Raw genomic sequence first — 16,165 nt, 5'->3', positions numbered from 1 at the left:
AGGCCAGGGCCAATTCTGGTTTGAATTCTAAGAAACTTCTCCAACTTTCAAAGTTTCTTTCATTTGTTCCAGTATTATTTGATGAACACCTACTGTGGACTAAAAGCTCAGTACACAGAGGTAAAAAGACATAGTCTTTAACTCAGGTGGCCTATAGTCAGAGCAGTGGGGACAGAGAGAAGAATATAAGTCTATAAGGTAATTACATCAGGAAGACAGTGCAATAAGCCTCACTTACTGATGCCTTTTATTGCAAGACACAGTAGAAACTGGCTTCTCTAGTGCTGCTTCCTCTTAATTTTTCAGTCACTTTCCTTACCAAGCTAAAACTGTGGTTTTCATCCTAGCCACACTAAGATTATCTGTAGACCTTTTAAAAAGTACTGATGCCTGGGCCCCACCCTCAGAGTATATGATTCTGTTGGTCTCAGAGGGATTGGGTATAAGGACATTTTTTTAGAGGTCGCCAGGTGATTCTAATGTGCATCCAGAACTAAGTTCACAGGGCTGAAGAGACAACGATTATAAAACCTAAATAGGTGGCTAACCTGCATTGGCAGCTCCACATTTTCCCTCCAAGCAAGTGTGGAGAAGAGATTCAGCATTGCGAATTGAAGCAATGAGATTAAAGGTAATATTACATGCTCTGAAAGGCATAAAATGGTATCTCAATGCAAGGTCTTGAGGGCAAGCCAACTACCATCAACAGAGAAAAAGTTTAAAAGAAAAATTACTGAAAACTTTGTCAATGAATCTAGCAGTGAATCATGGCTTCTCCTCCTGGTCAAATCCAGTCCCTTTAGGTATAAAAGTTGTGAATTATAACCTGTAAAAAGAAGCTCATACACAATATGGATGCTCCTTTGGAGAGGAACAGCAGATTCAACCTCCCCCGGAAGTGTGAACATCACAGCTACCTACAAAGTGAGCTCTGTCTAAAGCTCCACACCTTACACTCCGTATTCCTGGACAGCGGTGCCACTGGAGCATTCTCCATGCGGTGACTCCAGGAGTCGGACGTTCACCTCAGGCCGCCCAGACCAACTACCTTAAAGGGGTGGGGCTTCCCTGATGCTCCGGTGGTTAAGACGCTGTGCTTCCACTGTAGGGGGCACAGGTTCAATTCCTAGTTGGGAAACTAAGATCCCACATGAGCTGGCATGGTCAAAAATAAGCAAACAATTAAATTTTAAAACAAAAACAAAAAGCAACCACAACCACACACACACACAAAGAAGTGGCCACCAACAAATAGTTGAGGCAAACTCTTAACCAAAAGATTATCTTTAAGGAAAAAAAGTGAATTATGGTAAATGGTGATTAAGTCAGTCTTGCCTCAAAAAAATTATTCATGGAATTCCCTGGTGGTCTAGTGGTTAAGACTTGGAGCTTTCATTGGCATGGCCAGGGTTTAATCCCCAGTCAGGGAACTAAGATCTCACAAGCTATGTGACAAGGCCAAAAAACCCCCTTTTTCTTCAACAGCCTGTCTCTATTAAAAACAGATTTTATGAGCCAATTTCAGATTCCAAGTTTAGCAAAGTTCTAATTCTGCCCCATTGAGAGGGTAGGGACTTTTCACTCACTTTAGATAAATGAGGACATGGAAAGTACCAAGGAATTTGGAGGTAGAAACCTACATCTAGCCCCAATTATAAATATTTGCCTATTTTGCATTGTTGAGTCTCCGTACAACTACAAGGCAACACAGCAGGACCACTCTCAGAATCCAGCAACTCCTGGTTTGTTAGCGTCTTACTCTGACACTTTATTAGGCTTTTATCATGCACAGGTTCACAGAACTTCTTTGCTGAACTGGAACACCAGGGAGACAAATAAAATATCAATTTTACAGAGTTCAGAGCAACATCTGAAGCTCAACTTACACCAACTGTATAGGCTAGGCATTTGTGTTTTATCTTCTCTAGTTTCAACTCTATAATGGTAACATTTTACCATTATTTTTAGGTACTTTTATTATACCCACTTCAAATCCTCTGTGGACTAAGGTAGGGCATAAGTAAATGAATAAAAATAAAATCTCAACATTATCTATGCCATCAAAAGGGAATCTCTTTAGATATTCAGGATTAAAACAAACTCACACCCAAGGAGATAAGCAGAATAAACCCACAAGAGAAAAGCTATTTGGCATAAACAAACACCTATTTAATATCAGGATATCATAAACCTGAGGAGGTGCAAGGACCTTGGCGGGCACCTGATCTTTTACTCACACAGTAGGAGAGTGGCCCTCATTTGGCTCACATGAATCCTTTCAGCAGAGGGCGCTCACTACCTCCTTAGGCATGTTCATCACTGGTGAAAAGCTGTATCTATTTATACAAGTTCTTTGTGAGAGACACACTCTGCCTTTCTGTATCTTCTACCCACTGGTCTTAGACCCAGTCTTATATGAAGCAACAGGAAACAAATCCATATCCCACCGTATCTCCCCCAGGCTCCTCTTTTCCATTTTGGACACCCCCATATCTTCCATGTAAGTAGTTCCAATCCCCACCAACCACCCTGATCATACTGCCTCTGGGGACTTCTGGTTTGTTAATATGGTTTCATAAAGACATAAATGGCCTTCCATCTCCTCGCTACACAGGTACCTCTGGCTCATCTCGCCAGTTCACATTCAGCTCTTGGTCAAAGCCTTGCAGTGTCAGACCCAAGCCTCGTCGACCTTTCTGATTAGAGGCCTCAACGATGTCCTTCCGACCCTGGCTGTATTTACCCAATCCTTCACCTTCCTTGAAGCCCATCTTGGCCTGAAAAAGAGAAGTAAATGGTGCATTTATATGAGCAAACAGAAGTGGAGCACTTACATAAATAAGACATTTATTCAGTCTTTCTACTGTGTCAGACACTGTATTAAATTGAGAAATACAAACGAGTAAGGCCTAAAGTTTTCCTTCTAGCCTAATAACTGCAATTTGATTGTGAGCCCCGTGGCTGTCTATTCTGGAGGTGAAAGTCTAGGGCAACCAGAAGTTGGATAAATGAGAAGGACCTCATAGCTGTAATTAAAGGCACCAAGAGTACATAATGAATCTCACTGGACATTTGCACAACTACCCTTCCAGCTAATTTGTCTGATTAAGTGAGAAGTAAATCTAGAGCAGAGCTGATAAAGAGAACATAATTTAAAATGGAACTGCTTCCAGCGGCAACTTCTAAACCTTACCCTTAACCAGTCAAATGGCCTTACTAGGGAAGGACAATGAGGGCTTGTAGGAGCCCACTTAATCAAGAGATTAATTGAAAAATCACTTCATGTAAAACTGAGGTACGGAAGGTACTGTAAGACTGGACAGAAACATCTTTTTAAACGTCACAACTAACTAAAAAGCTTACACTAACCTCTAGAGTCCTGGGCCCAGTTACATATCCCTAAAACCAGAGACCCCAAACCCACATACCTTTGTCTAATAAAAGAACTCCAACCCTAAAGACCTGTTTCCTCTAGAGGCCTGTATTTCCTGTGGAAGGGGCACTGCAGGCTCAGCAGCTGGATGAAATTCCTACAGTAGCCACAAACCTTTCCCCAGGTCGGAGTCTGAGTCACCAACCCTCCCATCTCCCACTTTCCCAAAGTTTTTGGCCCCCAAATCAGAATCCTGACTACGACTTCAGAAGTGGCAGTTCTCATTCTCAAATGACTCCAACAGAAAATGGAGACGTCAACTATATTTGTGAAGCTAGACAGAAGACAAACTTGGATTTCCCTGACCTTTGCACATATACTAAAGTCTGGTAAGAGAAGTATGCAAGTCTTTTCTTCCACCTTCCTCCTGTGGTATATCAACAGGGTACCAAAGCTGGAAAGGAAAACTGGGCCCTCCTTTGGAAGTTAACACAGAAGACAGCTCTACTCCCATTTAGGAACCTGGGAGTGAGCAGGATTTTAGTCTTTTTTTTTTTTTTTTAAGATCACTCACTAGAGTAAAAATTTCAGCATGAAGCCCCCTTATCCACCAACACACATCTGTGTGCTCACATCTGCTCATAAGAACTCACTACTAAGGAGACCAAAGGCTGCCCCAGCTCTGGACAGGAGAAGCAGGCCTGAACAGCCGCTTCCCAGGGATGATTCAATGTGATACATGTATCAGGAAGGGGTCACGCCCTCTCTACTGAACTACAGCAGCTGGGAAGCAGAGGGAAAACTTACGCCCTCGCTTTGCTGCTTCTCCTACCAACAGTTTCCCTCCTCTCATTCTGCTGGTAGAGCTTTAGAAACCCAACCCAAGTGCTGACATACCATGAGCTTCTGGGACACACTGTTATACATGGAGTAGCGGGAGGAAGTTCCCTCCACAAGAGAGTCTGCTTTGAATGCATCGTCGAAAGAGTCCGAGCTGCGTTGCTTCCCCTCAGTCTCGCTGTCAGACCCACTAAGGCTGGTGGCAGATGCTAGAAAAGAAAAAAAGAAAATGTTTTAGTGTGTTTATGGCACAATATAGCCTCTAAAAGTTCAAGTTTCATTTATACAACTAGTGTTCGGTATATGCATTGCACACACACAGTTCATTAAGTGACCCAGGTCAAATGTATTCTCTCCCTCGTCTAAACTGTGTAATCTTGGGCAAGGCCACTGAAGGCTCCTAAGGGTATCTGACACACAATGGGAGTTCAAAATCCAGTTTTCCTTTCCCATCTCTTACAAAACTGGGATGATACCTTCCTCATAGAGTTGTTTGAAGATTAAGTGAAAAAATATATTTGGGAGTGCAGTGTCAAATAAAAAATTTATTAACAATATGATTATTATTTCTGCTGCTATTTATTAGTTGAACATCCCTTTCTAAACACTGATACCTGTTTTCATTTTCAACAATTCTATCATGGGGACTACTAGTTTGCGATTGTCTAACCTAGCTTTCTGTTTTCATGGCCCTTCAAACTTGTGGCTGAGAGGGGGGTGTCTACAGCACAGCCTCAAAGAGCTGGCTCACAGACTCAAAGTGGGTGAAGAGAAAGGAAGAAGTGAAGGGGGAGGTGGGGACAGGAAAGGAAGAGGAGGAGGAGAGAGAAGACCGGGGTCCAAGCTGAACTGAGGCGGGGAGTAGAGGAGCTGCAACTAAAGACTCCAGGAGGGAGCTGCCGGCCTGGGGGAGTCAAGCCATTAGCTCATTTGTTAGCAATTTTGTTGCCAAAAGACTCCAAATAAGACCCACCTCAGCAGCTACTAGAAGTGGTGGGTTACTTGTCTCCCGGCCAAAGGTGGGATAAGCCACAGTCTAGATAATCACTATAACTGCATCTTTCCTTCTCTTTGATAGATATGTGAATCTCTTAGATTTTAAGGAATTCCCTGGCAATCTAGTAGTTAGGACTCAGTGCTTTCATTGCCAGGTCCTTTAGATCCCTGGTCAGGGAACTAAGATCCAGCAAGCTGCATGGCATGGCCAAAAAAAAAGAATAAGATATCCCAACCCAATACAGTTTTATTCAAGTCGTTTCTTAGGCAAACCCACGCAAATTTGGAAATAAATTCTATCTCAAAGATCAGTTAAACAGGGGGCTTCTTTGGTGGTCCAGTGGTTAAGACTCCATGCTTCCACTGCAGGGGGCGGGGGTTCGATCCCTGATCAGGGAATGCAGATCTTCCATGGTGCACAGAGTGAGCAAAGAAAAAAAAATCTGGTAAAACAATTTCTGCATATTACCACTGAAAATGGTATAAACCACAAGCCAGGAGGAATGCAGAACAGGAAATTACAGTGGCAGTGTTCAACCTGATCCCAAGGTTAAAGAAGCTGTACAGTGCTCAGGAGTACACAAACCTCATTAATAGGCAACTGTGCTTGTTCTTTGGTGGAATAGTAGTTAAAACTCCCTCTGCCAATGCAGGGTCACAGGTTCAATTTCTGATCTGGGAAAATTCCACATGGTGCCGGAAAACTAAGCCCCTTCATCCCAGAGCCTGTGCTCTGCAACGAGAGAAGCCACTGCAGGGAAAAGCCCTTGCACTGCAAGGAAGAGTAGCTCCTACACGTCACAACTAGAGAAAACCTGCAAGCAGCAACGAAGATCCAGTGCAGCTCACAATAAAAATTTTTTAAAAGAATGAAGTTTTTTAGTTTCTTCAATTTATGAATATTATTCTTGCAAACATCTGGTAGTTATTAGGATATAAATGCTTGCTATTTAGACCTAAATACTAACAAACCTGTTAGGTATTTCTTTTGTTATTTTAAAGGCATAGTGAAAAAAGTTAAGGCAACACTAAGAGTGTCAAGAACCAAGAAAACTTGGGAACCTCCACTCCATGTATTGAAATGATGAGACCACCAAGAAACACTGTCAACTGGATAACAGAAGACTGAGACCATATCCATGAGCATGGCATCCTAACTTTAATGTTCTCAAAAAGGACAATAAGAATAAAATAGAATAAAATTTTTATTTCTTGTAATTACAAAAAGAGCTTTTGGAAGGCAAGATATACAAGACCAATAAAAGTGATTAGCCATACATGTGCGGTTGAGGCAGAGAGAAGAATACCAAAACGATTCCTTGGAACAAGTGGAAAAAGTGAAGCCTGATTTCTATTTTTATATCACTAGAGTTTATAGTGGCTATCTTTTTATATTTCTTGATTTATGAACCATGTGAATATATTAGCTATCAAAATTTTAAATAAATGTTAAAAAAAAAAACCCTAACTTAGCAACATAGCACAATTCTTTTAAGAAAGAAAGGAGGTCCTTGAGAAGAGACGTTGACTCAAAGTTTGGCTGCTTGTGGGAAGCATTTGAGGAAAGGCACAAAAGACAGCCATTTAAAAAAAATTCTCTATACACTCAAAATGGGCTTTATACAGATATTCATAACTTGAGGATTACATTCTAATTCTAAAGCCTGTCTGCACTGATCCATCCATCTCCTTGTGAGAACACGGATTCGCAAAGGGTTGACATTCAGAGAAGAGCAAAGTCTTCCCTAGCACAAAGGCCTGACTTTCCCTTCCACAGAGCTCCAACAGCACCAGTATTCACACCATTAGCACAGCATTCATCACACTGCCTGAGAGACAGTTGCCACATGCCACCCCACTGGACACAGTCACTCCTAGGGAGCAAAGACTGTGCCACAATTAACCTTCTATCTCTAACACTTGAACTGAGGCTTTGCATTAAAACAAATAAACTAGGTACTCACTGTAGTGAATTTAAAGAACTGGCACCCAGTTGTCATCTCTGCTAAGCATCTAGTGAGTGTACAACTCCTTAGGACATTCCCTCTTACAATACCTCAAACATGTGGTGTAAGACATCCAGCCCCCAGAAATACAGGGAAGGATACATGTCATTACATATTAGGTTGGGGCAAAAGTGATTATGGTATTGGATTGTGAATTTTAAAACCATTATTAACTAGGCTCAGTTCAGTTCAGTCGCTCAGTCGTGTCCAACTCTTTGTGACCCCATGAATCGCAGCACACCAGGCCTCCCTGTCCATCACCAACTCCTGGAGTTCACCCAGACTCACGTCCATCGAGTCAGTGATGCCATCCAGCCATCTCATCCTCTGTCGTCCCCTTCTCCTCCTGCCCCCAATCCCTCCCAGCGTCAGAGTCTTTTCCAATGAGTCAACTCTTTGCATGAGGTGGCCAAAGTACTGGAGTTTCAGCTTCAGCATCATTCCTTCCAAAGAAATCCCAGGGCTGATCTCCTTCGGAATGGACTGGATGGATCTCCTTGCAGTCCAAGGGACTCTCAAGAGTTCAACACGACAGTTCAACACCACAGTTCAAAAGCATCAATTCTTCAGCGCTCAGCTTTCTTCACAGTCCAACTCTCACATCCATATGTGACCACAGGAAAAACCATAGCCTTGACTAGATGAACCTTTGTTGGCAAAGTAATGTGTCTGCTTTTGAATATGCTATATAGGTTGGTCATAACTTTCCTTCCAAGGAGTAAGCGTCTTTTAATTTCATGGCTGCAGTCACCATCTGCAGACACATCTTTATTCATCAAAATACGAACCATTACAATCAACACATTTTTGCCAATAAGAAGTAAGTTGGTTTATTCCTGTAGCATAAAAATCCATGTTTGGGGTTCAACAAACTCTTGCAAAGCATTTTCTGCCTCCCACTGGTTGTGGAAGCATTTTCCCTGCAAAAAGTCATTGAGATGCTTGAAGAAGGGGTATGGTGGATGAGGCAAAACTTGGTAGCCCAATGTGTTCAACTTTTGAATCGTTGGTTGTGTGACATATGGTCAGGTGTTGTCATGGAGAAGCACTGGGCCCCTTCTGTTGACCAACACTGATTGCAAGCGTTGCAGTTTTCAGTGCATTTCATTGATTTGCTGAGCATACTTCTCAGATATAATGGTTTCACTGGGATTCAGAAAGCTGTAGTAGATCAGATGGGCAGCAGACCACTTAACAGTGACTATGAGATTTTTTTGGATGCAGTTTGGCTTTGGGAAGTGCTTTAGAGCTTCTCAGTCCAACCACTGAGTTGGTTATCGCTGTCATATAAAATCCATTTTTCATCATACATCACAATCTGATCAAGAAATGGTTCATTGCTGTTGCATAGAATAAGAGAAGATGACACTTCAAAATGACAATTTTTTTGATTTGCTGTCAGCTCATGAGGCACTCACTCACCGAGCTTTTGTACCTTTCCAATTTGCTTCAAATACCAAATGACCATAGAATGGTGGACGCTAGGTTCTTTGACAACTTGTGTAGTTGTAAGAGGATCAGCGTTGATGACTGTTCTCAGATGTCATTATCAATTTTCAATGGCCAGCCACTATGATCCTCATCTTCAAAGCTCGTCTCCTTTGCACAACTTCTTGAACTACCACTGCACTGTACGTTCACTAGCAGTTTCTAGGCCAAATGAGTTGTTGATGTTGCAAATTGGCGCCACTGCTTTATGACTTCAAGCTCAAGAAAATGGCTCAAATTTGCTTTTCATCTAACATCATTTCCATAGTCCAAAAAGTAAAGATAAACAGAAAGTAAAAAGACATTAGCAGGAAAAAAAAAACAAAAAAAGGCGAGAAATGTGCATTAAAATGACGTATAATATCACATTCATTAAGAATGTATTCCAGTATCAAATGGCAAATTTCAACAATACAAAAACTGCAATTACGTTTGCACCAATCTAGTATTTGTCCAAATACACAGAGTGTGCAACATCAAGAGTGAACCGTAATGTTGTATCAGCATAGGTTCATCAATTTTAACAAATACAGCACTCCAGAGACAGATGTTGCTAATGGAGGAGGCTGTACACACAGGGGCAGGGGTGTAGGAGGTCCCTTTCTACTTTCAATTTTGTTGTGAAACAAACGCTCTAAAAAAAATAAAATGAAGTCTTAAAAAATTTTTTTAAGGTTCAACAAACAATTTAAGCATGAAGATGGAAGATCTATATCCTAACAGAGAACTGTGTCCCCTTGGACTACTCTTTAGCACCCTGTACCAAGGCCAAAAAAGGACACCTTATACTGTTTAATACATCAGGCAACAACTTTGGTTCAGGACCTGTTTTTATAAACGGTCCATGTTGTATACAATGGAGTACTATCCAAAAGTATCAGTCCTACTCCCAGAGAGCTTAAAAATCCAACAGCTAAGATAAATATGCGTTTTTCAGTATATATGACGTTCTGCAAAAGAAAAACAGGTCAGCATGTGTGAAAAAATCAGAATAAACTTAAAACCAAAATTCTGGCTTCTGAGGAGGAATGTTGGCTGAGACAATCCCTGAATGAGAGGCACCAAATTGGCCTTCATCCTCTTAAGGTGACCCTCCAATTCCCTCAACAAGGAGCCGATGTGCTTACATGGGCCAATGTGGCACACATCACAGAGTGCTACTCAGAAGGACAGACCCAGAACGTTAACAATGAGTAACCATGGAAACTGAGAGGTATGGTGATATTTATTTTCTGTCTTGCCTTTCCTGCATTTTCTGTGTGAGAAATAAGAATATATTAGTTTCAAAATTAGGGTTTAAGAAAGAAAAAAAAACGATAAAGAAATAAAGTCTCATTCAATAAGCCTTGTGCAGAATTTGTTTCCAGAGTAATCTTCAGAGGACAGCACATATGAGGGAAAAGACCTGAGTAGCTCAAGACTAAGCCTGGGCCTCTCATCGCCCATGCAGAGGAGAGATGTGCGCTCAACAGAGCTCCCACGCGCTGAAGAGCTGTGCTTCCCAAGGTGCAGCGTCTTTCTCCTCAGTTGCTCCTGACTCTAACCTGTACTGCTCAGTAGGGGGCAGCTCCCTGGGCACAGCCCTAAAGTTTCTCAGGGAAGCCCAGGGATCCTGCCACCGGACTAGCCTAGAACTTAGCATGTTACATCAGTTGTTATTTCTTTCACCAGCTATCTGGAGACTCACACATCTGTCTATACAAAGGTTAGGAAAGCTTGGTATCCTTCTCACAGGACAATGTGCCCTTGATCCAGCTCTAGGGAGCTGCCAGGCTGTTAGGTTTGCTTAAGGATCCATCAGTGGGCACCCATCAAAAATATGATTACCATTCCTGGGCATGTAGGGTTGCTGCCACCATCAGATCCCAGAGAGAGAGAGATCTTTTGTTTTGTCTTCGTAACATTTTTGGACCAAAATGACAGAGAGAACCAAATGTGGGTGCGAGGCTCACTGGGCAAATCCTTGGTGGCTCAGGTGCAATACTCCTGGACTGGACTCTTGCACAAAGATCTTTCCACTCCATTCCTCTTTCCAAGGTGTCACCGAGAGTACAGCTGTCCCGCCCAGGGTCTGAGAATGAGGCTGACGGGAGCTAAAATATCCGACTAGGCTTTTCTTTGTGAGATGGAGAAGTGTGCTGGATTAGCACATAAGCCTTATTTCTCCATTTCATGTGCTATTTAAAGCCTGTTCTTAGCCTGACACCATTGAAGCCAAGTGCCCTGGAACAGTCTTGATGGCCACAGACTGCCACGGCCACTCTTTTCAGATGAAAAGAAGACACCTGTCTCTGCTGCAGCAAGAGCTAAAGAGGAAGTTTAGCCTCCCAAGACTGATAAGAATTAGCAAATATCGAGCAGACAATCTTATAATGAGGATATAAATTAACAGGAGTAATAAGGTTGGTCTATTAAAATCATGAGTTTCATTAAGAACTTGCCAAAGCTGGGTGGCATTCCCATTTACACCCCAGGAGCTTCCCTTCTAAAACCTACCGGAGAGCCCAGCTACTGACAGAATTGTTCACAATAGAACAGTAGGTCAAACACATCAGGATTAAAAACGAGAGTGACCACACACAAGGCGGGGCAGTGCTGACCACGAACGGCCACGGCGAGCAGCACACAGATGCAGAATAAACTACAAGATGCAATAAACACCACATCCTGCCCAACCACTGCTGCGGAGCACACTCATTCCTGTTTAGAGACTCAATTTCTCCTTCATGCCGGACAAATGGTAACTCGTTAGAGCAATTTAAACAGATACCGATAAAGGAAGTTTTTGATTAAGGTCATGAATCTGGGCTGACAGGAAAACGATGGTGTTTCAGGGAAAAGAGCCTATTTAGGGAAGAATTAAAACCTGGTGGAGAGAAGGCACTTTCGGCTGAAGGAGCCCGGCAACTTCCAGAGCAACACGCTGTGGGAGGGCTGGGAGCCCACACGGGATGTGCAGCTGAGGAGAAAAGGAAATCGTCTCGGGGTCTAGACCAACCTATCCTGTGACAAACAACCAAAAAGAACAAAATGACTGCCATCTGCCGCTCCTTGCTTAATTTCCAAGAGTATATTTAGGCTTGAAAATGCCTTCAAACTCCTCTTAAAATACTCAAAAGAACACACGATGACCCAGTGGCCATGACAACATCCCTTTTCTTCTTTAGTCTGGTCAGATGTCAGTCTCAGACTGGCAATGCAGCTACCCTGTCAATAATGCAAAATAAACAAACTGATTAAACTAAATAGACCTATTAATGAGTCACCACATTGATCTAGCAAAGGAAGCACAAACAAGGCCCAGACAGACAGACACAGCAACTACTCATGTTTTGTTTTTCTATCTGCACTCCCTAAAGAGCATTTTTCAATCATCTATTCAACAGTGTGTCCAGGTAGCAGTGGCTGGAGAGGAAACACATCTGCTTTAATGCAGTGTGCTGAGCAGCAAAGTCACACAGAGCTCTCAGCAGATATGCAGTTTCTGGGGAGACAGAAAACTACCGGAGCACACTGTCTAGGGGATGCCTGAGAGAAGTCACCACAGAAGGAGATGACAGAGACGCAAGGCACTTAATGAAATGATCCTCTGCAGACTGGAGGAGGGGTGGCACAATCAAAGAGGTGAAGCATTTTAAGGCTCTTAGAAAAGATACCCCTGTTGCCTTCCATCAGTTCTATTCAGTAAATATTTTAGTTCAGTTCAGTCGCTCAGTCATGTCCGACTCTTTGTGACCCCATGAACTGCAGCACGCCAGGCCTCCCTGTCCATCACCAACTCCCGGAGTTTACTCAAATTCATGTCCATTGAGTCGGTGATGCCATCCAACCATCTCATCCTCTGTCGTCCCCACTTACTGTGCCATTTATTCCATGCCAGGCATGGGGCTTCAGGGGGAGGGGCACAGACAGCAGTCTTGCTGATGAAGACACCAGACCCTCATCCTCAGAGCCTTCTGTGGAGCAGCTGCTGCTGCTGCTAAGTCCCTTCAGTCGTGTCCGACTCTGTGCGACCCCATAGATGGCAGCCCACCAGGCTCCCCCGTCCCTGGGATTCTTCAGGCAAGAACACTGGAGTGGGTTGCCATTTCCTCCTCCAATGCATGAAAGTGAAAAGTGAAAGTGAAGTCGCTCAGTCGTGTCTGACTCTTAGCGACCGCATGGACTGCAGCCCACCAGGCTCCTCCGTCCACCGGATTCTCCAGGCAAGAGTACTGGAGTGGGTGCCATTGCCTTCTCCCTCTGTGGAGCTGCCCCTCCCTAAAACTAGCTGACCCGGGAAGTTAACAGTGTTTGCTTCTGCTTCATTTTTCTGCCAGTCAAAGGGACCAAACAGCCTATTGCCAGACATATACAATGTACTGGCCACCTCTAGATTTCCATTCTGTACACACAACAGGAACAGTCAAACCTGACTGAGTCATATGGTACTACTTCTGAAAAGGTTAAAGCCATTTGCCAGAATTAAGGGGAGTTTGTGGGAGAATGGGAGGGAGGGGGGATAATCTCCACAGTTACATTTTTAAAAGCTTGAAATTTAAATTAGACTGGTTCCCTTGAAAGAGTCTTAAGTATACACCTTTATCTCCTGGGAGATAAAGAGACATTTGAGAGCAAATGTCCCTTGAGATTCACTTAGGACCAGATATCTCCACCACCTAAGTATTCCCCTAGGCACACACTCCCCTTCTCCCTTGCAGGCCATTTCTCCTGCTCAAGACTGAAGATTCTACCTTCAAGTTGCTCAAATCCCAGGTGATAAGCAAAATTCCCTTCCTCAACACTTGCCAGAACCGACTCACCCAATATATTTTTGCCTTCCCAAATTAGCAACCTCAATGACATAAACCCTTTCCCACCCACCCTAAAATCCATTGTGACAACTTTAAAGCCGCACCTATCCCCACACAGAAGGTTATAAGAAGAGTCTCTTATCTAGCGGGGATCATGGCCACACCAAATGCTTCATTAGCTGTCTGCAAGGTCTGTCAAGTTCCTCCCTTCTGGACCAGCAATTCAGTACACCTGATGAGTTACCGCCCTTCAATTAGCCAGCCTCTTGAGAATAAACTGTATTTTTTTCTATCACCCTCAAGGGAATGCTTTACACTATTTCAGTCACCAATCAGTCACCAAATTTCATTCCAATTTACCACTGATCCAGCACAGGATACAAAATGCAAGACTGCTGGGGGTATTGGGTGTCCAAAACGTCATATCCACCCAGCACTGGGAACATGGCATTTGGAAACAGGGTCTCTGCAGATGTAATCAAATTAAGATGAGGTCATACTGGATTAGGGTGGGCCCTCATCCAATGACTGCTATCCCTCCTAAGAAAAGGGAAATTTGAACACAGACACACACAGAGGCAAAGACTGGAGTTACGCTGCTGCAAGAACACCAGGAATCGCCAGCAACTAGCAGAAATGAAGACAGGCAGGGCAGGATTCTTTCTTAAAGCCTTGGGAGGCAGCATGGCCCTGCCGTAACCTTCGTTTTACACTTCTGGCTTCCAGAAGTCTGGAGAATATATTTCTGTTGTTTTAAGCTACGTACTTCACGGTACTGTTAGGAAATTAATACAGCTGGCAATTCAAGGAAAATGCAAACAGAGCTACTTCTAATTGTTTGGTATTTCAGGCAAGCTCCAAGACAGAAAGCTCCACAGAAAGCACCTGTGGAAACTGTGAACATCTGTCACCCTAGAAAATAAGCAAAGTAAAATGCTAGGTTCAACCAGATCAGTGAAATCCTTAAAGCTTAATGCAAACAGCGAACACAGGGATGCTCCAATTCCTTCGGGTGTTTCTGACCATAACTGCCAAGGGAACTGAGAAAACAGAATGCAAAAACCTGAGGGAAATTAAGCCAGATCACCACAGCAAAGAGTCCAGCCCTGTGAAAGAGCCCCAGGATCACTAACAGCTGAGAGCAAGGGGCACTCAAGGCTCACCACTATGTCTACCTGGCTGAAGGCAGCAAAGAGTGCCACTCACTGGAGGACCACAACAGAACCAAGGCACGCCTGTAGAAAGGCCAGCATTTTAGTTATAACACATTCCCAACCTCCAACAGGAGAATGGCAAAAGAGAAAGTCTACAGCCGATACATCTCGGTAGAATTTGCCGAATTTTCCTCATGGGGCAGTGGGCTGTATTCTGCCCAACTGAGGCATCAGGGATTCAAGCAGCCAGATGGTCAGTGGTCTCTGACCAGAGGCAGGCTTACCTTTTGCTGCATGATTGACAGAGGAAGGAGGCTCATCATCAGATGTGGAGCTGAGGCTCAGGGCAAGCTCAGCAACTCTTTTCTTCTGTTTCTTGAGAGGGGCAGTGCATTCTGAATCATTTCTCCTCTTCATTGTTACTGCAACCATAAATCCAGATAGTCAGCTGCCCTGGTCAGAGACACTAGGATCACAGCAGGGAATTCCAGAGAGTAAACCATTAATGGGATGAAAGCTGGCAACTCCAAACAGCTCCCAGTGCCAGTGCTTGAACAGCTTCTTCCTCAGAATGATACCCAGGAAGGCTAGCCAAGCTCTGGTTTTCAATAAGAGCTGTCAGTTTGACTGGAAAATGTGGTGCTCACCGACCCAGAGGTCTCTGGGCCACTGGTGTCAAATACTAAAAAGTCATGGATCAACTCCACAAGCCACAAGGGAAAAAAAGGCGTTAGGTACTTGCTAGTCTATAGTTTTGATGCAACAAGGGACACGTGTGATGATAAGGTACACTAGAAATTAATCATGAAACCTAATGAATATCAACAAATATTTTCAAGGTGAAAAGACTACACCAGAAAGGCTACTCCATCGCATTATTTCACCAGGAAAATTAAGAGATTACACAGTATGATACAAAAACTGGTTTTTGGTTTACTTCAGGATGTTTGAAAACATGGGGGGATTGGGAAAGCTTTTAAATGGAGTAAGGAATGGAAGCAGTGGTTGACTTGACTGAAAAAATGGAAGAGTGGGAAAGTCAGCAGGGCCAGACATCGTATCACAGGGCTCAGGCACAAAGCAGAAATTTGAAGAGCAAGAACCCGCCTCCAGAAAAAGAGAATGGAAGGAGGCGAGGCACGGTGTCACCATCATCCATGCCCATGGGTAAGCATGAGAGGCAAACATGAGGCGGGGAAATGAGATGGAATGAAGTAATAATGAGATTCCTGAAATCATTCCTCAAGGAGTGATTAAATTGAAAAACAAGAGTAGGTGAAAACACAGTGGCTATAAGAGGACTCAGAAAAGAGAAAGTACTCAAAAATAAGAGCAAACACTTGGGTGCTCAGCTGGCCTGCAACTGCTTGGGGAAGGGGAGCTGCAGGGACACAAGAGCAGGCGAACAGCATGGGCCAGGGCAGCAGTGCTGAAATCCAAAGATATCACTGATCCCTCATGATTCAAACATGAATCACGTGTCACTTCTCTCTAGCTCAAGGATGAGCCAGCCAA

The 16,165-nt window shown here is 43.5% G+C and overlaps 1 protein-coding gene across 3 annotated transcripts in view; it reads right to left on the bottom strand.

Moving 5' to 3' along the window:
* CMTR1 (cap methyltransferase 1) overlaps positions 1 to 16,165 on the bottom strand; it is a 53,547-nt gene that overhangs the window by 36,376 nt on the left and 1,006 nt on the right. The window contains exons 2-4 of one of the 3 annotated variants that reach the window (XM_086371477.1): positions 14,935 to 15,103; positions 4,271 to 4,422; positions 2,619 to 2,777 (exon numbers count right to left, since the gene is read on the bottom strand). In XM_086371477.1, the coding sequence (XP_086227603.1) occupies positions 2,619 to 2,777; positions 4,271 to 4,422; positions 14,935 to 15,082 (459 nt within the window). In that variant the 5' untranslated portion in view covers positions 15,083 to 15,103. Of the gene's footprint in view, positions 1 to 949; positions 1,156 to 2,618; positions 2,778 to 4,270; positions 4,423 to 14,934; positions 15,104 to 16,165 lie in introns of those variants that run through there. The other 2 variants (XM_086371478.1, XM_086371479.1) reach the window with 2 other exon arrangements.

The sequence above is a fragment of the Bos grunniens genome, chromosome 23 (assembly GCF_055505025.1).
Source record: "Bos grunniens cultivar Pamir isolate PY7600 chromosome 23, Bosgru_T2T1.0, whole genome shotgun sequence".
Classification (NCBI taxonomy): domain Eukaryota; kingdom Metazoa; phylum Chordata; class Mammalia; order Artiodactyla; family Bovidae; genus Bos; species Bos grunniens.
Note: the sequence above shows the minus strand (reverse complement) of the source record. Positions and strands in the feature narration are given on the sequence as shown.